At 53.2% G+C, this 26,235-nt stretch overlaps 1 protein-coding gene across 2 annotated transcripts in view; it reads right to left on the bottom strand.

The window, feature by feature from the left end:
* The window catches only part of ITGAL (integrin subunit alpha L), a 246,993-nt gene that overhangs the window by 2,835 nt on the left and 217,923 nt on the right, over positions 1-26,235 (bottom strand). For both annotated transcript variants that reach the window (XM_073649043.1, XM_073649044.1), the window contains exons 22-32: positions 18,099-18,178; positions 17,962-17,998; positions 17,545-17,618; positions 17,371-17,445; positions 16,037-16,109; positions 15,806-15,904; positions 14,474-14,551; positions 14,157-14,237; positions 7,703-7,798; positions 6,322-6,432; positions 2,323-2,485 (exon numbers count right to left, since the gene is read on the bottom strand). In XM_073649043.1, the coding sequence (XP_073505144.1) occupies positions 2,323-2,485; positions 6,322-6,432; positions 7,703-7,798; positions 14,157-14,237; positions 14,474-14,551; positions 15,806-15,904; positions 16,037-16,109; positions 17,371-17,445; positions 17,545-17,618; positions 17,962-17,998; positions 18,099-18,178 (967 nt within the window). The remainder of the gene's footprint in view (positions 1-2,322; positions 2,486-6,321; positions 6,433-7,702; positions 7,799-14,156; positions 14,238-14,473; positions 14,552-15,805; positions 15,905-16,036; positions 16,110-17,370; positions 17,446-17,544; positions 17,619-17,961; positions 17,999-18,098; positions 18,179-26,235) is intronic.

Below are 26,235 nucleotides of genomic sequence, written 5' to 3'. Positions count from 1 at the left end.
CTACAGTCAAACATGGCGGAGGTTCCCTGATGTTTTGGGGTTGCTTTGCTGCCTCTGGCACTGGACTGCTTGACCGTGTGCATGGCATTATGAAGTCTGAAGACTACCAACACATTTTGCAGCATAATGTAGGGCCCAGTGTGAGAAAGCTGGGTCTCCCTCAGAGGTCATGGGTCTTCCAGCAGGACAATGACCCAAAACACACTTCCAAAAGCACTATAAAATGGTTTGAGAGAAAGCACTGGAGACTTCTAAGGTGGCCAGCAATGAGTCCAGACCTGAATCCCATAGAACACCTGTGGAGAGATCTCAAAATGGCAGTTTGGAGAAGGCGCCCTTCAAATATCAGGGACCTGGAGCAGTTTGCCAAAGAAGAATGGTCTGCAATTCCAGCAGAGCATTGTAAGAAACTCATTGACGGTTACCGGAAGCAGTTGTTCGCAGTTATTTTGGCTAAAGGTTGTGCAACCAAGTATTAGGCTGAGGGTGCCAATACTTTTGTCCGGCCCTTTTTTGGAGTTTTGTGTGAAATGATCAATGATTTGATTTTTGCTTCATTCTCTTTTGTGTTTTTTCCTTGCAAGAAAATTAAATGAAGATAATAATACCAAAGAACTTGTGATTGCAATCATTGTCAGGAAGAAACTGAGTATTATCTGACAGAATTGCAGGGGTGCCAATACTTTTGGCCACCACTGTACAAGATCAGCGGAAACTGCAGACATTTATTAGATTACATGGTCATCAAAACTAAATTAAAATCAGAAAAAGGTGCTGAAATCTGGAGGGAGAAGAAGTCTGATAGTCCGCAGGAAAATGCTCTGAAAATACAATTATTCCAGGGATTCAAGCAGCGGAAAATGGCGTCATGACCTGAAGTGCATTAAAGGGCTTCTCCACTACCAGGACCACCGATTCTTAACCTCAGTGTTCGGCCACGATAAAATTAAAAACCTGCACTCCCCTCCCGTGCTGGCTCCACGCCCGCGGCGTCTGCACTCGCTCTCCCCGGGGCCCCCGGGTGGTTGTTGTTATGCTGGCGCCCAATCAGTGCTGACATCATTGGCCCCGCTTACATACAGGAAATAAGTATTTGATCCCCTACACACCATTATGAGTTCTGGCTCCTAAACAACTCGTTACCTGCATTATAGACAGTTATCTTACATAGTCACCTGTATAAAAGACTCCTGTCCACAGACTCCATTAATCAGCCAGACTCTGACCTCTACAACATGGGCAAGACCAAACAGCTTTCTAAGGATGTCAGGGGCAAGATCATAGACCTGCACAAAGCTGGAATGGGCTACAAAACCATAAGTAAGACGCTGGGGGAGAAGGAGACAAGTGTTCATGTCTAACTGGTCTGTAGCAGTCAGAACTCATAATGGTTTGTAGGGGATCAAATACTTCATTTAGTTCAAGAAGGGGTTGTCCTAGTAGTGGACAATCCCTCTAATTATATCTATTATTGGAAAAATATTTTTGACAGCATAACCTCCGAGCAAAGAATATGGAGAAGCCAATGTATTTATAAGGAATCCTTTACATCCATGTATTCACCACTGCCGTGTTTTACATTGCACCACTGGAGTGGCTGGAGTGGCGCTTTACAGTATAAGTCCCCCGTCTCATACTCACCTTCTGGCGGTTTCATCCGGTCTCCAGTGAAGAGTGACCACAGCTCCAGTGTTTCATGGAGCAGCGTGCAGGTCACTATTCAATACAAGCCGCGATCTGACCTCGTTCTGACCTCATTCTGACCTCGTTCTGACCCCGTTCTGACCTCGTTCTGACCCCGTTCTGACCTCGTTCTGACCTAGTCCTGGCCTTGTCCTGGCTCTCATAGACTTGCATTGTGCTCTTGTGATGTGACTTCTGGCCAGTCAGAAGCTGCGCTCACACAGGGCGGCCACCAGGAATTTCAGGGCCCCCTCCACCCCAGCTCCTCCTCCATCCCTCGAACCTTCCACAGTCCCACCACCCACTCTTGGAAAGACTCCACTTCTGCGCCCCGTCCTCACCAGATCACACACACAACCAGCAGCTTTTGTTTAGGCCAAAAGTGAAGAGTGAATGAACAGCTCTGTTAGCTGGACAGAATAGCAGAACCCAAACCCCCAGAGGAAAGGTGTCTGCTGTGACCGGGCAGAAAGAGAAGCCGAGCACAGACCCCCGCTCAAGGGATCGAATCCAGGAGCAAGACACGTGATGTCCACACTCCCAGGGACATTGCCACAACACGTCTGCGGCCCTGTGTGCAGCGAGGCCGGAAATACGCCATCACATTATACATCATAACCACAAGCCCGTGTATCCCACCATAAAACATCACACCATGCAGAGGGTCCACCAGGAAATCTTCAAGGAGCTTCTGCTTATTGTCACTCTCCTCTGACTGATTCTCCAGTGGATCATGTCCAGTCTCATCACTGGGGGGAACGTTCTCCATCATCCGATCCTTGTACCTCTTGAAGAAACCGCACTAATGGATGATGAAAGGAAAAATACATCACACACCGCACCCCCCGTATAATACATCACACACCGCACCCCCCGTATAATACATCATACACCGCACCCCCCGTATAATACATCACACACCGCACCCCCCGTATAATACATCACACACCGCACCCCCCGTATAATACATCATACACCGCACCCCCCGTATAATACATCATACACCGCACCCCCCGTATAATACATCACACACCGCACCCCCCGTATAATACATCACACACCGCACCCCCCGTATAATACATCACACGCCGCACCCCCCGTATAATACATCACACACCGCACCCCCCGTATAATACATCATACACCGCACCCCCCGTATAATACATCACACACCGCACCCCCCGTATAATACATCACACACCGCACCCCCCGTATAATACATCATACACCGCACCCCCCGTATAATGCATCACACACCGCACCCCCCGTATAATACATCATACACCGCACCCCCCGTATAATACATCACACACCGCACCCCCCGTATAATACATCATACACCGCACCCCCCGTATAATACATCACACACCGCACCCCCCGTATAATACATCACACGCCGCACCCCCCGTATAATACATCATACGCCGCACCCCCCGTATAATACATCACACGCCGCACCCCCCGTATAATACATCACACGCCGCACCCCCCGTATAATGCATCACACGCCGCACCCCCCGTATAATGCATCACACGCCGCACCCCCCGTATAATACATCACACGCCGCACCCCCCGTATAATACATCACACGCCGCACCCCCCGTATAATACATCACACACCGCACCCCCCGTATAATACATCACACACCGCACCCCCCGTATAATACATCATACACCGCACCCCCCGTATAATGCATCACACACCGCACCCCCCGTATAATACATCATACACCGCACCCCCCGTATAATACATCACACACCGCACCCCCCGTATAATACATCATACACCGCACCCCCCGTATAATACATCACACGCCGCACCCCCCGTATAATACATCACACGCCGCACCCCCCGTATAATACATCATACGCCGCACCCCCCGTATAATACATCACACGCCGCACCCCCCGTATAATACATCACACACCGCACCCCCCGTATAATACATCATACACCGCACCCCCCGTATAATACATCATACACCGCACCCCCCGTATAATACATCATACACCGCACCCCCCGTATAATACATCATACACCGCACCCCCCGTATAATACATCACACACCGCACCCCCCGTATAATACATCACACACCGCACCCCCCGTATAATACATCACACACCGCACCCCCCGTATAATACATCATACACCGCACCCCCCGTATAATACATCATACACCGCACCCCCCGTATAATACATCATACACCGCACCCCCCGTATAATACATCATACACCGCACCCCCCGTATAATACATCATACACCGCACCCCCCGTATAATACATCATACACCGCACCCCCCGTATAATACATCATACACCGCACCCCCCGTATAATACATCATACACCGCACCCCCCGTATAATACATCACACACCGCACCCCCCGTATAATACATCATACACCGCACCCCCCGTATAATACATCACACACCGCACCCCCCGTATAATACATCACACACCGCACCCCCCGTATAATACATCACACACCGCACCCCCCGTATAATACATCACACACCGCACCCCCCGTATAATACATCACACACCGCACCCCCCGTATAATACATCACACACCGCACCCCCCGTATAATACATCACACACCGCACCCCCCGTATAATACATCACACACCGCACCCCCCGTATAATACATCACACACCGCACCCCCCGTATAATACATCATACACCGCACCCCCCGTATAATACATCATACACCGCACCCCCCGTATAATACATCACACACCGCACCCCCCGTATAATACATCACACACCGCACCCCCCGTATAATACATCACACACCGCACCCCCCGTATAATACATCATACGCCGCACCCCCCGTATAATACATCATACACCGCACCCCCCGTATAATACATCACACACCGCACCCCCCGTATAATACATCACACACCGCACCCCCCGTATAATACATCACACACCGCACCCCCCGTATAATACATCACACACCGCACCCCCCGTATAATACATCATACACCGCACCCCCCGTATAATACATCACACACCGCACCCCCCGTATAATACATCACACACCGCACCCCCCGTATAATACATCATACACCGCACCCCCCGTATAATACATCACACACCGCACCCCCCGTATAATACATCACACACCGCACCCCCCGTATAATACATCATACACCGCACCCCCCGTATAATACATCATACACCGCACCCCCCGTATAATACATCATACACCGCACCCCCCGTATAATACATCATACACCGCACCCCCCGTATAATACATCATACGCCGCACCCCCCGTATAATACATCATACGCCGCACCCCCCGTATAATACATCATACGCCGCACCCCCCGTATAATACATCATACGCCGCACCCCCCGTATAATACATCATACGCCGCACCCCCCGTATAATACATCACACGCCGCACCCCCCGTATAATACATCACACGCCGCACCCCCCGTATAATACATCACACGCCGCACCCCCCGTATAATACATCATACGCCGCACCCCCCGTATAATACATCATACACCGCACCCCCCGTATAATACATCATACGCCGCACCCCCCGTATAATACATCATACGCCGCACCCCCCGTATAATACATCATACGCCGCACCCCCCGTATAATACATCACACACCGCACCCCCCGTATAATACATCACACACCGCACCCCCCGTATAATACATCATACACCGCACCCCCCGTATAATACATCATACACCGCACCCCCCGTATAATACATCATACACCGCACCCCCCGTATAATACATCATACACCGCACCCCCCGTATAATACATCATACACCGCACCCCCCGTATAATACATCACACACCGCACCCCCCGTATAATACATCACACACCGCACCCCCCGTATAATACATCACACACCGCACCCCCCGTATAATACATCATACACCGCACCCCCTGTATAATACATCATACACCGCACCCCCCGTATAATACATCATACACCGCACCCCCCGTATAATACATCATACACCGCGGCAGCCTCTGGTGTGACATCATACACCGTGGCAGCCTCTGGTGTGACATCATACACTGCGGCAGCCTCTGGTGTGACATCATACACCGCGGCAGCCTCTGGTGTGACATCATACACTGCGGCAGCCTCTGGTGTGACATCATACACTGCGGCAGCCTCTGGTGTGACATCATACACCGCGGCAGCCTCTGGTGTGACATCATACACTGCGGCAGCCTCTGGTGTGACATCATACACTGCGGCAGCCTCTGGTGTGACATCATACACCGCGGCAGCCTCTGGTGTGACATCATACACTGCGGCAGCCTCTGGTGTGACATCATACACTGCGGCAGCCTCTGGTGTGACATCATACACTGCGGCAGCCTCTGGTGTGACATCATACACCGCGGCAGCCTCTGGTGTGACATCATACACTGCGGCAGCCTCTGGTGTGACATCATACACCGCGGCAGCCTCTGGTGTGACATCATACACTGCGGCAGCCTCTGGTGTGACATCATACACTGCGGCAGCCTCTGGTGTGACATCATACCCCGCAGATGGTTTAGGATGGGCCGTGTGCTGTGCAGTATACACCACATTGATGCTTTACAGCGACATATTACTCTGCGGACGTCCGTCACCTTCTCACCTTATAGAGAAGGATGGAGAGAAGTATGAGCACGATCACACCTCCGACTGTGCCCCCCACAATGTACATGGTGTGATCCGGGACCACCAGGAACTCCACCTGTGTCACCACCTGGAGACAAGAGGACACTTGTTATGGACACACACGGTGGTGACACCACAGGAAGGTCACCGCTGCAGACCAGCATCCGCACGCTCCAAAACCTGCAATGGGTGTGATGAATGGTAGCAGGGGCATGTGCATTAGTATTAGCGCCTCCGTGTGTGGTAGAGGGGGATACCAGGGACATGTGCGGTAGTATTAGCGCCTCTGTATGTGATAGAGGGTGATACCATAGGCACGTGTGTAAGTATTAGCGCCTCTGTATACAGTATGGGGTGTGCGTTAGTATTAGCGCCTCTGTATGTGGTAAAGGGTGATACCATAGACTTGTGCGTTAGTATTTGCGCCTCTGTATGGGTTAGAGGTTGATACCAGGGACACATGCATTAGTATTAGCGCCTCTGTATCCGGTAGAGGGTGATACCACTGGCATGTGCATTAGTATTAGCGCCTCTGTATGCTGTAGAGGAGGATACCATGGGCACGTGCATTAGTATTAGCGCCTCTGTATGTGGTAGAGGGGGATACCACAGGCAAGTGCATTAGTATTAGCCTCTGTATGCGGTAGCGGGGGATACCACGGGCACGTGCATTAGTATTAGCGCCTCTGTATGCGGTAGAGGGTGATACCATAGGCACGTGTGTCAATATTAGCACCTCTATATACAGTATAGGGTGTGCATTAGTATTAGCGCCTCTGTATGCGGTAGCGGGGGATACCACGGGCGTGTGCATTAGTGTAAGTGCCTCTGTATGCGGTAGAGGGGATACCACGGGCACATGCATTAGTATTAGCACCTCTGTATGCTGTAGAGGGGGATACCACGGGCATGTGCATTAGTGTAAGCGCCTCTGTATGCTGTAGAGGGGGATACCACGGGCACGTGCATTAGTATTAGCGCCTCTGTATGCTGTAGAGGAGGATACCAAGGACACGTGCATTAGTATTAGCGCCTCTGTATGCGGTAGAGGGGGATACCACGGGCATGTGCATTAGTGTAAGCGCCTCTGTATGCGGTAGAGGGGATACCACGGGCACGTGCATTAGTATTAGTGCCTCTGTATGCTGTAGAGCAGGGTTCCCCAACTCCAGTCCTCAAGGCCCACCAACAGGTCATGTTTTCAGGATTTCCTTAGTATTGCACAGGTGATGGAAATATTGCCTGTGCAGGTGATGCAATTATCACCTGTGTAATACTAAGGAAATCCTGAAAACATGACCTGTTGGTGGGCCTTGAGGACTGGAGTTGGGGAACCCTGCTGTAGAGGAGGTAGATACCTGCGCAGCATGAAACCTGCTCCCCATGTCGCTGTGATATCGGGACTGATCGTAGTGGATCATCACCGCGCTGCTCACGCTCGCTGACATCGGATCCTGGAAGCACAAATGCCGTCACTTCATGTGTCAGAAATATATTCTATGTGAACAGCAGAGACCCCGCAAACCGTGAGAGGGGCCACAGAGGAAACAAGGAGGGGCCGCAGAGGCTCAGAAGACGAGCGGCGAGTACAGACTATGAGGGACAAACAAAGTAAACCTGGAAAGAAAGACGATGGATGTCCCCAGGGATACACGAGGGAGGACATGAGGAGGACACAAGGCAAACATGAGGGAAGACACGAGGAGGACACGAGGGAGGACATGAGGAGGACACGAGGGAGGACACAAGGCAAACATGAGGGAAGACACGAGGAGGACACGAGGGAGGACATGAGGAGGACACGAGGGAGGACACAAGGCAAACATGAGGGAAGACACGAGGAGGACACGAGGGAGGACATGAGGAGGACACGAGGAGGACACAAGGCAAACATGAGGGAAGACACGAGGAGGACACGAGGGAGGACATGAGGAGGACACGAGGGAGGACACAAGGCAAACATGAGGGAAGACACGAGGAGGACACGAGGGAGGACATGAGGAGGACACGAGGAGGACACAAGGCAAACATGAGGGAAGACACGAGGAGGACACGAGGGAGGACATGAGGAGGACACGAGGGAGGACATGAGGAGGACACGAGGGAGGACACAAGGCAAACATGAGGGAAGACACGAGGAGGACACGAGGGAGGACATGAGGAGGACACGAGGGAGGACACAAGGCAAACATGAGGGAAGACACGAGGAGGACACGAGGGAGGACATGAGGAGGACACGAGGAGGACACAAGGCAAACATGAGGGAAGACACGAGGAGGACACGAGGGAGGACATGAGGAGGACACGAGGGAGGACATGAGGAGGACACGAGGGAGGACACAAGGCAAACATGAGGGAAGACACGAGGAGGACACGAGGGAGGACATGAGGAGGACACGAGGAGGACACAAGGCAAACATGAGGGAAGACACGAGGAGGACACGAGGGAGGACATGAGGAGGACACGAGGAGGACACGAGGAGGACACGAGGGAGGACATGAGGAGGACACGAGGGAGGACATGAGGAGGACACGAGGGAGGACACAAGGCAAACATGAGGGAAGACACGAGGAGGACACGAGGGAGGACATGAGGAGGACACGAGGGAGGACATGAGGAGGACACGAGGGAGGACATGAGGAGGACACGAGGGAGGACATGAGGAGGACACGAGGGAGGACACAAGGCAAACATGAGGGAAGACACGAGGAGGACACGAGGGAGGACATGAGGAGGACACGAGGGAGGACACAAGGCAAACATGAGGGAAGACACGAGGACGACACGAGGGAGGACATGAGGAGGACACGAGGGAGGACACAAGGCAAACATGAGGGAAGACACGAGGAGGACACGAGGGAGGACATGAGGAGGACACGAGGGAGGACATGAGGAGGACACAAGGGAGGACATGAGGAGGACACGAGGGAGGACACAAGGCAAACATGAGGGAAGACACGAGGAGGACACGAGGGAGGACATGAGGAGGACACGAGGGAGGACACAAGGCAAACATGAGGGAAGACACGAGGAGGACACGAGGGAGGACATGAGGAGGACACGAGGGAGGACACAAGGCAAACATGAGGGAAGACACGAGGAGGACACGAGGGAGGACATGAGGAGGACACGAGGGAGGACATGAGGAGGACACGAGGGAGGACATGAGGAGGACACGAGGGAGGACACAAGGCAAACATGAGGGAAGACACGAGGAGGACACGAGGGAGGACATGAGGAGGACACGAGGGAGGACACAAGGCAAACATGAGGGAAGACATGAGGAGGACACGAGGGAGGACATGAGGAGGACACGAGGGAGGACATGAGGAGGACACGAGGGAGGACATGAGGAGGACACGAGGGAGGACACGAGGGAGGACATGAGGAGGACACGAGGGAGGACATGAGGAGGACACGAGGGAGGACATGAGGAGGACACGAGGGAGGACACAAGGCAAACATGAGGGAAGACACGAGGAGGACACGAGGGAGGACTTGAGGAGGACACGAGGGAGGACATGAGGAGGACACGAGGGAGGACACAAGGCAAACATGAGGGAAGACACGAGGAGGACACGAGGGAGGACATGAGGAGGACACGAGGGAGGACACAAGGCAAACATGAGGGAAGACACGAGGAGGACACGAGGGAGGACACGAGGGAGGACACAAGGCAAACATGAGGGAAGACATGAGGAGGACACGAGGGAGGACATGAGGAGGACACGAGGGAGGACACAAGGCAAACATGAGGGAAGACACGAGGAGGACACGAGGGAGGACACGAGGGAGGACACAAGGCAAACATGAGGGAAGACATGAGGAGGACACGAGGGAGGACATGAGGAGGACACGAGGGAGGACATGAGGAGGACACGAGGGAGGACATGAGGAGGACACGAGGGAGGACACAAGGCAAACATGAGGGAGGACATGAGGAGGACACGAGGGAGGACACAAGGCAAACATGAGGGAAGACACGAGGGAGGACATGAGGAGGACACGAGGGAGGACATGAGGAGGACACGAGGGAGGACATGAGGAGGACACGAGGGAAGACACGAGGAGGACACGAGGGAGGACATGAGGAGGACACGAGGGAGGACACAAGGCAAACATGAGGGAAGACATGAGGAGGACACGAGGGAGGACATGAGGAGGACATGAGGAGGACACGAGGGAGGACATGAGGAGGACACGAGAGAGGACATGAGGAGGACACGAGGGAGGACACAAGGCAAACATGAGGGAAGACACAAGGAGGACACGAGGGAGGACATGAGGAGGACACGAGGGAGGACATGAGGAGGACACGAGGGAGGACACAAGACAAACACGAGGAAAGACACAAGGAGGACACGGGGGAGGACACGAGGAGGACACGAGGGAGGACACAAGACAAACACGAGGGAAGACACGAGGAGGACACGGGGGAGGACACGGGGGAGGACACGGGGGAGGACACGGGGGAGGACACGGGGGAGGACACGGGGGAGGACACGAGGAGGACACGAGGGAGGACACAGGGCAAACACGAGGGAAGACACGAGGGAGGACACAAGACAAACACGAGGGAACACACGAGGAGGACACGAGGGAGGACACGGCAAACACGAGGGAGGACACGAGGAAGGACATGAGGAGGACACGGGGGAGGACACGAGGGAGGACACAAGACAAACATGAGGGAAGACACGAGGAGGACACGGGGGAGGACATGAGGAGGACACGAGGGAGGACACAGGGCAAACACGAGGGAAGATACGAGGAGGACACGAGGGAAGACACAAGACAAACACGAGGGAAGACACGAGGAGGACACGGGGGAGGACACGAGGGAGGACATGAGGAGGACACGAGGGAGGACACAAGGCAAACAAGAGGGAAGACACGAGGAGGACACGAGGGACAACACGAGGGAGGACACAAAGGACAACACGGAGGAGGACACGAGGGACAACACGGGGAGGACATGAGGGACAACACGGGGAGGACATGAGGGACATCACGAGGGACGACACGAGGGACAACACGGGGGAGGATACAAGGGACAACATGGGGGAGGATACAAGGGACAACATGGGGGAGGATACGAGGGACAATCCGAGGGAGGACACGAGGGATGACACGAGGAGGACACGGGGGAGGACACGAGGGAGGACATGAGGAGGACACGAGGGAGGACATGAGGAGGACACGAGGGAGGACACAAGGCAAACACGAGGGAAGACACAAGAAGGACATGAGGACACGAGGGAGGACACAAGGCAAACAAGAGGGAAGACACGAGGAGGACACGAGGGACAACACGAGGGAGGACACAAAGGACAACACAGAGGAGGACACGAGGGACAACACGGGGAGGACATGAGGGACATCACGAGGGACGACACGAGGGACAACACGGGGGAGGATACGAGGGACAATCCGACGGAGGACAAAAGGGATGGCACGAGGAGGACACGGGGGAAGACACGAGGAGGACACGAGGGAGGACACGAGGGAGGACATGAGGAGGACACGAGGGAGGACAGAAGACAAACACGAGGGAAGACACGAGGAGGACACAGGGGAGGACATGAGGAGGACATGAGTGAGGACACAAGGCAAACACGAGGGAAGACACAAGAAGAACATGAGGAGGACACGAGGGACAACACGGGGAGGACATGAGGGACATCACGAGGGACAACACGAGGGACGACACGAGGGACAACACGGGGAGAATACGAGGGACAACACGGGGGAGGATACGAGGGACAATCCGAGGGAGGACATGAGGGATGACACGAGGAGAACATGGGGGAGGACACGAAGAGGACACGAGGGAGGACTCAAGGCAAACACGAGGGAAGACACGAGGAGGACACGAGGAGGACACGAGGAGGACACAAGACAAACACGAGGAGGACACAGAGGAGGACATGAGGAGGACATGAGGGAGGACACAAGGCAAACACGAGGGAAGACACAAGAAGGACATGAGGAGGACACGAGGGAGGACACTAGGGAGGAAACAAGGGACAACACGGAGGAGGATGCGAGGGACAACACGGGGAGGACACGAGGGACGACACGAGGGACAACACGGGGGAGGATACGAGGGACAACATGGGGGAGGACATGAGGGACAACATGGGGGAGGATACTAGGGACAACATGGGGGAGGATACGAGGGACAACATGGGGGAGGATACGAGGGACAACATGGGGGAGGATACGAGGGAGGACATGAGGGATGACACGAGGGATATCACGAGGGATGACATGAGGGACAATACGGGGGAGGACATGAGGGACAACATGGGGGAGGACATGAGGGACAACATGGGGGAGGATACGAGGGACAACATGGGGGAGGACACGGGAAGGACATGGGGTAGGACATGTGGGAAAACACGGGGAGGACATGGGCTAACACACAGGAGAAGACACGGGGAGGACGCGGGGAGGACATGAGGGAGTACACAGGGTGGACACGAGAAGGACACAAGAGACGACACAGGGGAGAACACGAGGGAACACAAGAGGAGAACACGATGAAAGACATGGGGCGGACACAAGGGAGGATACGTGGGACGACACGAGGGAATACATGAGGGAAGACAGGGAGGACGCGGGGAGGACACGAGGGAAGACACGGGGAGGACATGGGGGAGAACACAAGGGAGGACAAGGGGGGACATGAGGGAGGACACAAGGGAAGACATGAGGGAAGACAGAGGAGAAGACACGGGGAAGACACAAGGTAGGGCACGACGGAGGACACGGGGGGACATGAGTGAGGACACGTGGTGGACACAGGGAGGACATGAGGTAGGACATGGGCAGACACAGGGTGGACACGAGGGAGGACACAGGGCGGACATGAGGGAGGACAAGAGGGACAACACGGGGAGGACACGAGGGACATCACGAGGGACGACACGAGGAAGGATACGAGGGACAACATGGGGGAGGACACAGAGGAGGACACGAGGGATGACACGAGAGACATCACGAGGGATGACATGAGGGACAATACGTGGGAGGACATGAGGGACAACATGGGGGAGGATACAAGGGACAACATGGGGGAGGATACGAGGGACAACACGGGGGGAGGAAATGGGGTAGGACACGTGGGAAGACACGGGGAGGACATGGAGGAACACACAGGAGAAGACACGGGGAGGACATGAGGGAGTACACAGGGTGGACACGAGGAGGACACAAGAGACGACACGGGGGAGAACACGAGGGGACACAAGAGACGACACGGGGGAGAACATGAGGAAACACAAGATGAAAGACATGGGGCAGACACGTGGGAGGACATGAGGGAAGACATGAGGGAAGACACGAGGGAGGACATGGGGGAGAACACGAGGGAATACATGAGGGAAGACATAGGGAGAACGCGGGGAGGACACAAGGGAAGACACGGGGAGGACATGGGGGAGAACACAAGGGAGGACACGGGGGAAGACATGAGGGAAGACACAGGGAGGACACGAGGCAGGGCATGAGGGAGGACACGTGGTGGACACAGGGAGGACATGAGGTAGGACATGGGCAGACACAGGGAGGGCACGAGGGAGGACACGTGGCGGATACAGGGAGGACATGAGGTAGGACATGTGCAGACACAGGGAGGACACGAGGGAGGACATGAGGGAGGACACGGGGCGGACATGAGGGAGGACACGGGGCGGACATGAAGGAGGACAGGGGGCAGACACAAGGAGGACATGAGGGAAGACATGAGGGAGGACACAAGGGAGGACATGAGGGAGGGGACGGGGCGAGTGGTGGTCATGTGACACTACCTTCCACATGGTCATTGACTGCAGCTGTCCAGAGAGGCCAACATCCATTTCACCAGATGTGTTCATGGTACAGCGCCAAGTCTGCAAAGTAACCACAGATTATTCCAATATTCTGTGACATCATCACCCTGCAATGTAATTATTTGTTACATCATCATCCTGTGACAGCATCACCCTCTGTCACCCAGTGATGTCCTCATATCATCTTATCACTGTATGAATTGATAATTCTATCCCTAAAATCACAATCCCTAAAATCACAATCCCATGTCATTGGTGTCCTGTGACATCACAGCAGAGCGCCCGTCCGGTCTTACCTGGTTTGTTTCGTGTCCTTTACCGTGGGTCTTAACAGCAGAAGAGTCATTGGGGGCCGAGCAGATGACACCATTGTTCTGAGAAGAAAGAAAGGTGATACAAGTGCTCGCCACGTCTCTGCTGCCCGCACCTACACCTGCCCACCACGTACCCTCTCCTACACCTGCCCGCCATACACCCACTGCCCGCACCTATACCTTCCTGCCGCACGCCCAATGCCCGCACCTACACCTGCCTGCCGCAGACCGTCTACCTGCCCCTACACCTGCCCACCGTGCACCCACTGCTCGCACATACACTGCCTCACCTACACCTTCCTGCCGCACACCCACTGCCTCACCTACACCTGCCCGCCGCACACCCATACCTGCCTGCCGCACACTCACTGCCTCACCTACACCTTCCTGCCGCACACCCACTGCCTCAACTACACCTGCCTACCGCACACCCACTGCCTCAACTACACCCACCTGCCGCACACCCACTGCCTCACCTACACCTTCCTGCCGCACACCCACTGCCTCACCTACACCTGCCCGCCGCACACCCATACCTGCCTGCCGCACACTCACTGCCTCACCTACACCTTCCTGCCGCACACCCACTGCCTCAACTACACCTGCCTACCGCACACCCACTGCCTCAACTACACCCACCTGCCGCACACCCACTGCCTCACCTACACCTGCGTGCCGCACACCCGCTGCCCGCACCTACACCTGCGTGCCGCACACCCGCTGCCCGCACCTACACCTGCCTGCCGCACACCCACTGCCTCACCTACACCTGCCTGCCACACACCCACTGCCTCAACTACACCTGCCTGCCGCACACCCGCTGCCCGCACCTACACCTGCCTGCCGCACACCCGCTGCCCGCACCTACACCTGCCTGCCGCACACCCACTGCCTCAACTACACCTGCCTGCCGCACACCCACTGCCTCACCTACACCCGCCTACCCACTGCCTCACCTACACCTGCCTGCCGCACACCCGCTGCCCGCACCTACACCTGCCTGCCGCACACCCACTGCCTCACCTACACTTGCCTACCGCACACCCGCTGCCCACACCTACACCTGCCTGCCGCACACCCACTGCCTCACCTACACCTGCCTGCCGCACACCCGCTGCCCGCACCTACACCTGCCTGCCGCACACCCACTGCCTCACCTACACCTGCCTACCGCACACCCGCTGCCCACACCTACACCTGCCTGCCGCACACCCACTGCCTCACCTACACCTGCCTGCCGCACACCCACTACCTCACCTACACCTGCCGGCCGCACACACTCCACCTTGAATGACAACCTTATATTACGTTTACCTGAGACAATGAGATGGTGACGTCCCAGCTCACACCCTCCAAGTAAGAAACATGAACACTCACGTCAATGAGGATGGCACCGAGCCCCAAGTTCTTAATCTGGAACAACACAGGACACCAATGATGGTGACACACCGGGGGAGATGAGGGGACACGAATGACAGTGACACGTGGGGGAGATGAGGGGATGAGAATGATGGTAACACGCAGTGGCTGTAAGTCAGACATCACCTGATATCTGTGGGTCGCCATCGCTGTTTCATTTGGCCTGATGAATGGGATGTATTTGGTGGAATCTTCCAGGCTGGTGATGAGAGAAGAAGTGAGATTATTCCACCATCTGCAGAACATCATACCCGACATTACAAGGAGAAGCTACAGTAAGGAAACCTGGGAGCGTGACCATGAGTGTGAACAGTGGTGACAGAAGAGGTCCAGCCTGAATGCCTGATAATCCTCTCATGGTCTCCTTCCCCGATCTCTTACTTGTCTACAGGTCCCTCCTTGATCTCTTCCTCGTCTACTGGTCCCTCCTTGATCTCTTCCTCGTCTACTGGTCCCTCCGTGATCTCTTCCTCGTCTACTGGTCCCTCCGTGATCTCTTCCTCATCTTCTCATCTCCCTATGACCTTTATCCTTTCCGACTTGTCTCCTTGTGATAATTTCCTGGTCTCTCTTATCTGTTGCCGATTTCTCCCTGCCCTCCCGTTGTCTTCTCCTGAGCTCCTCTTCTCGTTTGCTTCTGGCCTCCTCCTGACTTCTTAGTCATCTTCTCCTGATCTCCTTCTTGTCATTCCCCCACATTTCTTACTGATCATCTTTATAATCTTTTCCACTTCTCCCCCTTTTCCTTTCTAATCTCCACCTTGTCTTTTCCTGATCTCCCCCTGGTCTTTTCCAGAAATCTTCCCATCACCTTCCATTCTCCTTCACCTCAAAGACCAACATTCTCGGAGACAAAATGGCAGAGATTAGTGGTCAACTATTTACCAAGACACATGGAGGAGAGGGGAAGATCCATCAACAACATGACGAGGATCTCACCAGCAATATATCAAGATCCATCGGCAACACAACCTCACCCAATGACACGATAGTATCTACCAGCAAAATGACAAGATCAAGCAGCAACAGAAAAAGATCCATCAACAATATGACAAGGATTTCACCAGCAATATGACGAGATTCAGAAGTAAAAACAATAGATTCTAGCAGCAATATATCAAGATCCATCGGCAACATAACCTCACCCAATGACACGATAGTATCTACCAGCAAAATGACAAGATCAAGCAGCAACAGAAAAGGATCCATCAACCAAACAAGTTCCATCAGCAGCATGACAAAATCCATGAGTAAAACAAGAAGATCCACCAACATAACAGGATCCACTAGCATCTCGAAAGATTTCTATTATTCCCTCTACCTCCTTACAGGTACATGGAGTTACTTCTGCAGATTATTCCACCACTAGAGATCTGCAGAATATTGCAATCCTATAACATATTCCTCTATCCTGCAGAGTAAGTCACTGACTCAGTCTCGCCGATCAGGTAGGTACTTACCTCCGGCTTATGACGTGGATTGGATACAGGACGGGCACCTCGTATACTGTGACATTGGTGGTTCTGTTTCCATCTCTGTCAGAAAAGATAAAGTCCCAAACTGTAAACCTGAGTAACATTTACCCACAAGGCAGGACGTCCCCACACAGAAGATGGAGTGGCCATCTCTCTTACCTCATCACATGGCCGGCCATACGATCAGCCCAGGACACATTGGGGACTACACTGGACATGACGTAGACAACGGCCTGAGGGGCAAAGAGTGGGATCAGGTTCTGGTGAGCTCTGGGCTCAGAGGAAACGCTCAGAACCTAAGTGTGCTCTGATTATGCTCCCCATCACCATCTCCAGCAGCTCCCCACCATATGATTGCTCCCCACCACGTGATTGCTCCCCATTTAAATCCTTAGTGTCCCTCCTTTCTCTGGAGTTGCCTCACCTCCCTTACTGCTCCCCATCTTCATCTCCCGTGTCCCCTTCTCAGCTTCCCCTCACTCTCAATGTTCTCCATTATCATCCTCAGTGTCCCACCTTTCTACACCATTCCCCCCCATCCTCTTTGCATACGATCTTCATCCCCAGGACAGGTACCTCATTTTCGTCGCTGCTGGAGGTTTTATTTCCATCTCTATAAAGATAAAAGAGAAAGATTGCAAATACCAGAGAATTGATAACTCACAAGCGAAGACTTCCCAACAACGAGTGGACAGAGCGGCTTTCCCTCTCACCTCATCACACTGGTGGCCAGGAAAATACGGTCAGCCCAGGACACACTGGAAACAATGCTGAACATGATGTGGACAACAGCCTGAGGAGCAGAGGAGAAGATCAGGCTCTAGTCATAGCTCAGCTGAGAGGAAAACCTCAGTAACTAGAATACACTCTGTGCTGCAGAATCCCTATTTTCACCTCCAGTGGCCCCTCTCTCTCCAGGAGCTTCCATCAGCCTCATTTTCCCTATTTTCACCTCCAGTGGCCCCTCTCTCTCCAGGAGCTTCCATCAGCCTCATTTTCCCTATTTTCTCCTCCAGTGGCCCCTCTCACTCCAAGAGCTTCCATCAGCCTCATTTTCCCTATTTTCATCTCCAGTGGCCCCTCTCACTCCAAGAGCTTCCATCAGCTTCATTTTCCCTATTTTCACCTCCAGTGGCCCCTCTCTCTCCAGGAGCTTCCATCAGTCTCATTTTCCCTATTTTCATCTTCAGTGGCCCCTCTCTCTCCAGGAGCTTCCATCAGCCTCATTTTCCCTATTTTCATCTCCAGTGGCCCCTCTCTCTCCAGGAGCTTCCATCAGCCTCATTTTCCCTATTTTCACCTCCAGTGGCCCCTCTTACTCCAGGAGCTTCCATCAGCCTCATTTTCCCTATTTTCACCTCCAGTGGCCCCTCTTACTCCAGGAGCTTCCATCAGCCTCATTTTCCCTATTTTCTCCTCCAGTGGCCCCTCTCTCTCCAGGAGCTTCCATCAGCCTCATTTTCCCTATTTTCTCCTCCAGTGGCCTATCTCACTCCAGGAGCTTACACCAGCCTCATTTTCCCCATTTTCACCTCCAGTGGCCAATCTCACTCCAGGAGCTTACACCAGCCTCATTTTCCCATTTTCACCTCCAGTGGCCCCTCTCACTCCAGGAGCTTACACCAGCCTAATTTTCCCCATTTTCACCTCCAGTGGCCCCTCTCACTCCAGGAGCTTCAATCAGACTCATTTTCCCTATTTTCTCCTCCAGTGGCCTCTCTCGTTCTGGGAGCCCTCCATCAGCCTCATTTTTCATATATTCACCTCCAGTGGCCCCTCTCACGCCAGGAGCTTCCATCAGCCTCATTTTCCCTATTTTCACCTCCAGTGGCCCCTCTCGCTCCGGGAGCTTCCACCCGCCTCATTTCCCCATTTTCACCTCCAGTGGCCCATCTCTCTCCAGGAGCTTCCATCAGCCTCATTTTCCCTATTTTCACCTCCAGTGGCCCCTCTGACTGCTGGAGCTTCCATCAGCCTCATTTTCCCTATTTTCATCTTCAGTGGCCCCTCTCTCTCCAGGAGCTTCCATCAGCTTCATTTTCCCTATTTACACCTCCAGTGGCCTATCTCACTCCAGGAGCTTCCATCAGCCTCATTTTCCCTATTTTCATCTTCAGTGGCCCCTCTCTCTCCAGGAGCTTCCATCAGCTTCATTTTCCCTATTTACACCTCCAGTGGCCTATCTCACTCCAGGAGCTTACACCAGCCTCATTTTCCCCATTTTCACCTCCAGTGGCCCCTCTCACTCCAGGAGCTTCAATCAGACTCATTTTCCCTATTTTCTCCTCCAGTGGCCTCTCTCGTTCTGGGAGCCCTCCATCAGCCTCATTTTTCATATATTCACCTCCAGTGGCCCCTCTCACGCCAGGAGCTTCCATCAGCCTCATTTTCCCTATTTTCACCTCCAGTGGCCCCTCTCGCTCCGGGAGCTTCCACCCGCCTCATTTCCCCATTTTCACCTCCAGTGGCCCCTCTCTCTCCAGGAGCTTCCATCAGCCTCATTTCCCTATTTTCACCTCCAGTGGCCCCTCTCTCTCCAGGAGCTTCCATCAGCCTCATTTTCCCTATTTTCACCTCCAGTCGCCCTCTCGCTCCGGGAGCTTCCACCCGCCTCATTTCCCCATTTTCACCTCCAGTGGCCCCTCTGACTGCTGGAGCTTCCATCAGCCTCATTTTCCCTATTTTCACCTCCAGTGGCCCCTCTGACTGCTGGAGCTTCCATCAGCCTCATTTTCCCTATTTTCACCTCCAGTGGCCCCTCTCTCTCCAGGAGCTTCCATCAGCTTCATTTTCCCTATTTACACCTCCAGTGGCCTATCTCACTCCAGGAGCTTCCATCAGCCTCATTTTCCCTATTTTCATCTTCAGTGGCCCCTCTCTCTCCAGGAGCTTCCATCAGCTTCATTTTCTCTATTTACACCTCCAGTGGCCTCTCTCTCTCCAGGAGCTTCCATCAGTCTCATTTTCCCTATTTTCACCTCCAGTGGCCCCTCTCTCTCCAGGAGCTTCCATCAGCCTCATTTTCCCTATTTTCACCTCCAGTGGCCCCTCTCTCTCCAGGAGCTTCCATCAGCCTCATTTTCCCTATTTTCATCTTCAGTGGCCCCTCTCTCTCCAGGAGCTTCCATCAGCTTCATTTTCCCTATTTTCACCTCCAGTGGCCTATCTCTCTCCAGGAGCTTCCATCAGCTTCATTTTCCCTATTTACACCTCCAGTGGCCTATCTCACTCCAGGAGCTTCCATCAGCCTCATTTTCCCTATTTTCATCTTCAGTGGCCCCTCTCTCTCCAGGAGCTTCCATCAGCCTCATTTTCCCTATTTTCACCTCCAGTGGCCCCTCTCTCTCTAGGAGCTTCCACCAGCCTCATTTTCCCTATTTTCACCTCCAGTGGCCCCTCTCTCTCCAGGAGCTTCCATCAGCCTCATTTTCCCTATTTTCACCTCCAGTGGCCCCTCTCTCTCCAGGAGCTTCCATCAGCCTCATTTTCCCTATTTTCACCTCCAGTGGCCCCTCTCTCTCCAGGAGCTTCCATCAGCCTCATTTTCCCTATTTTCTCCTCCAGTGGCCCCTCTCACTCCAAGAGCTTCCATCAGCCTCATTTTCCCTATTTTCATCTCCAGTGGCCCCTCTCACTCCAAGAGCTTCCATCAGCTTCATTTTCCCTATTTTCACCTCCAGTGGCCCCTCTCTCTCCAGGAGCTTCCATCAGTCTCATTTTCCCTATTTTCATCTCCAGTGGCCCCTCTCTCTCCAGGAGCTTCCATCAGCCTCATTTTCCCTATTTTCATCTTCAGTGGCCCCTCTCTCTCCAGGAGCTTCCATCAGCCTCATTTTCCCTATTTTCATCTCCAGTGGCCCCTCTCTCTCCAGGAGCTTCCATCAGCCTCATTTTCCCTATTTTCACCTCCAGTGGCCCCTCTTACTCCAGGAGCTTCCATCAGCCTCATTTTCCCTATTTTCACCTCCAGTGGCCCCTCTCTCTCCAGGAGCTTCCATCAGCCTCATTTTCCCTATTTTCTCCTCCAGTGGCCCCTCTCTCTCCAGGAGCTTCCATCAGCCTCATTTTCCCTATTTTCACCTCCAGTGGCCCCTCTCTCTCCAGGAGCTTCCATCAGCCTCATTTTCCCTATTTTCTCCTCCAGTGGCCTATCTCACTCCAGGAGCTTACACCAGCCTCATTTTCCCCATTTTCACCTCCAGTGGCGAATCTCACTCCAGGAGCTTACACCAGCCTCACTTTCCCATTTTCACCTCCAGTGGCCCCTCTCACTCCAGGAGCTTACACCAGCCTCATTTTCCCCATTTTCACCTCCAGTGGCCCCTCTCACTCCAGGAGCTTCAATCAGACTCATTTTCCCTATTTTCTCCTCCAGTGGCCTCTCTCGTTCTGGGAGCCCTCCATCAGCCTCATTTTTCATATATTCACCTCCAGTGGCCCCTCTCACGCCAGGAGCTTCCATCAGCCTCATTTTCCCTATTTTCACCTCCAGTGGCCCCTCTCGCTCCGGGAGCTTCCACCCGCCTCATTTCCCCATTTTCACCTCCAGTGGCCCCTCTCTCTCCAGGAGCTTCCATCAGCCTCATTTTCCCTATTTTCACCTCCAGTGGCCCCTCTGACTGCTGGAGCTTCCATCAGCCTCATTTTCCCTATTTTCATCTTCAGTGGCCCCTCTCTCTCCAGGAGCTTCCATCAGCTTCATTTTCCCTATTTACACCTCCAGTGGCCTATCTCACTCCAGGAGCTTCCATCAGCCTCATTTTCCCTATTTTCATCTTCAGTGGCCCCTCTCTCTCCAGGAGCTTCCATCAGCTTCATTTTCCCTATTTACACCTCCAGTGGCCTATCTCACTCCAGGAGCTTACACCAGCCTCATTTTCCCCATTTTCACCTCAAGTGGCCCCTCTCACTCCAGGAGCTTCAATCAGACTCATTTTCCCTATTTTCTCCTCCAGTGGCCTCTCTCGTTCTGGGAGCCCTCCATCAGCCTCATTTTTCATATATTCACCTCCAGTGGCCCCTCTCACGCCAGGAGCTTCCATCAGCCTCATTTTCCCTATTTTCACCTCCAGTGGCCCCTCTCGCTCCGGGAGCTTCCACCCGCCTCATTTCCCCATTTTCACCTCCAGTGGCCCCTCTCTCTCCAGGAGCTTCCATCAGCCTCATTTTCCCTATTTTCACCTCCAGTGGCCCCTCTCTCTCCAGGAGCTTCCATCAGCCTCATTTTCCCTATTTTCACCTCCAGTGGCCCCTCTCGCTCCGGGAGCTTCCACCAGCCTCATTTCCCCATTTTCACCTCCAGTGGCTCCTCTGACTGCTGGAGCTTCCATCAGCCTCATTTTCCCTATTTTCACCTCCAGTGGCCCCTCTGACTGCTGGAGCTTCCATCAGCCTCATTTTCCCTATTTTCACCTCCAGTGGCCCCTCTCTCTCCAGGAGCTTCCATCAGCTTCATTTTCCCTATTTACACCTCCAGTGGCCTATCTCACTCCAGGAGCTTCCATCAGCCTCATTTTCCCTATTTTCATCTTCAGTGGCCCCTCTCTCTCCAGGAGCTTCCATCAGCTTCATTTTCTCTATTTACACCTCCAGTGGCCTATCTCTCTCCAGGAGCTTCCATCAGTCTCATTTTCCCTATTTTCACCTCCAGTGGCCCCTCTCACTCCGGGAGCTTCCACCCGCCTCATTTCCCCATTTTCACCTCCAGTGGCCCCTCTGACTGCTGGAGCTTCCATCAGCCTCATTTTCCCTATTTTCACCTCCAGTGGCCCCTCTGACTGCTGGAGCTTCCATCAACCTCATTTTCCCTATTTTCACCTCCAGTGGCCCCTCTCTCTCCAGGAGCTTCCATCAGCTTCATTTTCCCTATTTACACCTCCAGTGGCCTATCTCACTCCAGGAGCTTCCATCAGCCTCATTTTCCCTATTTTCATCTTCAGTGGCCCCTCTCTCTCCAGGAGCTTCCATCAGCTTCATTTTCTCTATTTACACCTCCAGTGGCCTATCTCTCTCCAGGAGCTTCCATCAGTCTCATTTTCCCTATTTTCACCTCCAGTGGCCCCTCTCTCTCCAGGAGCTTCCATCAGCCTCATTTTCCCTATTTTCACCTCCAGTGGCCCCTCTCTCTCCAGGAGCTTCCATCAGCCTCATTTTCCCTATTTTCATCTTCAGTGGCCCCTCTCTCTCCAGGAGCTTCCATCAGCTTCATTTTCCCTATTTTCACCTCCAGTGGCCTATCTCTCTCCAGGAGCTTCCATCAGCTTCATTTTCCCTATTTACACCTCCAGTGGCCTATCTCACTCCAGGAGCTTCCATCAGCCTCATTTTCCCTATTTTCATCTTCAGTGGCCCCTCTCTCTCCAGGAGCTTCCATCAGCCTCATTTTCCCTATTTTCACCTCCAGTGGCCCCTCTCTCTCTAGGAGCTTCCACCAGCCTCATTTTCCCTATTTTCACCTCCAGTGGCCCCTCTCTCTCCAGGAGCTTCCATCAACCTCATTTTCCCTATTTTCACCTCCAGTGGCCCCTCTCTCTGCAGGAACTTCCATCAGCCTCATTTTCCCTATTTTCACCTCCAGTGGCCCCTCTGACTGCTGGAGCTTCCATCAGACTCATTTTCCCTATTTTCACCTCCAGTGGCCTATCTCACTCCAGGAGCTTACACCAGCCTTATTTTCCCCATTTTCACCTCCAGTGGCCCCTCTCACTCCAGGAGCTTCAATCAGACTCATTTTCCCTATTTTCTCCTCCAGTGGCCTCTCTCGTTCTGGGAGCCCTCCATCGGCCTCATTTTTCATATATTCACCTCCAGTGGCCCCTCTCACGCCAGGAGCTTCCATCAGCCTCATTTTCCCTATTTTCACCTCCAGTGGCCCCTCTCGCTCCGGGAGCTTCCACCCGCCTCATTTCCCCATTTTCACCTCCAGTGGCCCCTCTCTCTCCAGGAGCTTCCATCAGCTTCATTTTCCCTATTTACACCTCCAGTGGCCTATCTCACTCCAGGAGCTTACACCAGCCTCATTTTCCCCATTTTCACCTCCAGTGGCCCCTCTCACTCCAGGAGCTTCAATCAGACTCATTTTCCCTATTTTCTCCTCCAGTGGCCTCTCTCGTTCTGGGAGCCCTCCATCAGCCTCATTTTTCATATATTCACCTCCAGTGGCCCCTCTCACGCCAGGAGCTTCCATCAGCCTCATTTTCCCTATTTTCACCTCCAGTGGCCCCTCTCGCTCCGGGAGCTTCCACCCGCCTCATTTCCCCATTTTCACCTCCAGTGGCCCCTCTCTCTCCAGGAGCTTCCATCAGCCTTATTTTCCCTATTTTCACCTCCAGTGGCCCCTCTGACTCCAGGAGCTTCCATTAGCCTCATTTTCCCTATTTTCATCTTCAGTGGCCCCTCTCTCTCCAGGAGCTTCCATCAGCTTCATTTTCCCTATTTACACCTCCAGTGGCCTATCTCTCTCCAGGAGCTTCCATCAGTCTCATTTTCCCTATTTTCACCTCCAGTGGCCCCTCTCTCTCCAGGAGTTTCCATCAGCCTCATTTTCCCTATTTTCTCCTCCACTGGCCTATCTCGTTCTGGGAGCCCTCCATCAGCCTCATTATTCCTATTTTCACCTCTAGTGGCCCCTCTCACTCTGAGAGGCAGAAGTGATCAATGCAGAGCATAAAGAGTTAATACACTGAGCTGCTGTGTGCAATGCTAAGTCATAGAGAGTGTGGTGTTAGGGTTAGCATACAAGGCCCCACCTTCTGGGTCAGTGCAAGGAGCTAGATTCTCTTGTGTAACTTTACAGAGAAACTCGCAGATAAGTATGGACTAAGAGCCAGGCAAAAGTGTCTGCAAGATAGAAAGCTAGTTAGTAGGGGTGAGTCATACTTGCCAATTGGTGTGTCGCCACAGGGAATTAGGGCCAAAGAGGAGCATGTAAGAAGCTCCATCCTGCACTGCAAATGTATTCTGCCCGAGAGGAAAAGATTAGCCTCTATTATTGAGAGAGGGCATGGAATTCCATCACAGAGGGCAGCAGAGATTATTCCTATTAGTAAAGAGTGTATTCGCTGAGAAGGTGAGGAACAACCGTCATAAGAGAAAAAACTAGAGACGGCAAAGGTGAGCAGAGAGGCTCTTCTTGACTGTGAGATCTGCCATACCAAAGACATCCAAGCTCTGAGGCCTTAGTAGGAAGACAATTACCACTCCAGTCTCAGAGAAGATAGAAGTTCCTGTGTGTGACAAACTGTGATGCGGTAATTGAGTGAGTAGGCCGCAAGTGTGCAAGATGCCAGGCAGGAGCTACTGCAGGATATCACTACCAAGAGAGGGTAGCCTGAGAACGGATTGTGACCAGCACTGGGAGTGCATGCTGCACCAAACTGTGAAGGAGACAACGCAATTGTGTCTGTGTAAAAGAAGTGCTGCTGAAGTGTTTGCCAGCAGTCTGCTGCAAGCAAAGCATATTCAGTCCAACGAGTGCAGTAGCACACAGTATGTGCAAGATGCCAGGCAGGAGCTACTGCAGGATATCACTACCAAGAGAGGTTAGCCTGAGAAGGGATTGTGACCAGCACTGGGAGTGCATGCTGCACCAAACTGTGAAGGAGACAAAGCAATTGTGTCTGTGTAAAGGAAGTGCTGCTGCAGTGTTTGCCAGCAGTCTGCTGCAAGCATGAGCAAAGCATATTCAGGCCAAAGAGTGCAGTAGCACACAGTATATATTAAGATGTATGCAATAATTGAATATATGAAATTTAACTCCTTAAGGACTGGGCCTGTTTACCTCATAATGACCAAGACAGATTTTTACAATCTGGTATGTGTGACTAATAATAACTCTGTAAAAGTTTTATG

Source organism: Phyllobates terribilis, unplaced genomic scaffold, assembly GCF_046119375.1.
Source record: "Phyllobates terribilis strain yellow unplaced genomic scaffold, ASM4611937v1 Scaffold_9__5_contigs__length_417890890, whole genome shotgun sequence".
NCBI lineage: Eukaryota > Metazoa > Chordata > Amphibia > Anura > Dendrobatidae > Phyllobates > Phyllobates terribilis.
The sequence above is the reverse complement of the archived record's forward strand: the minus strand, read 5'-3'. Positions and strand labels throughout refer to the sequence as shown.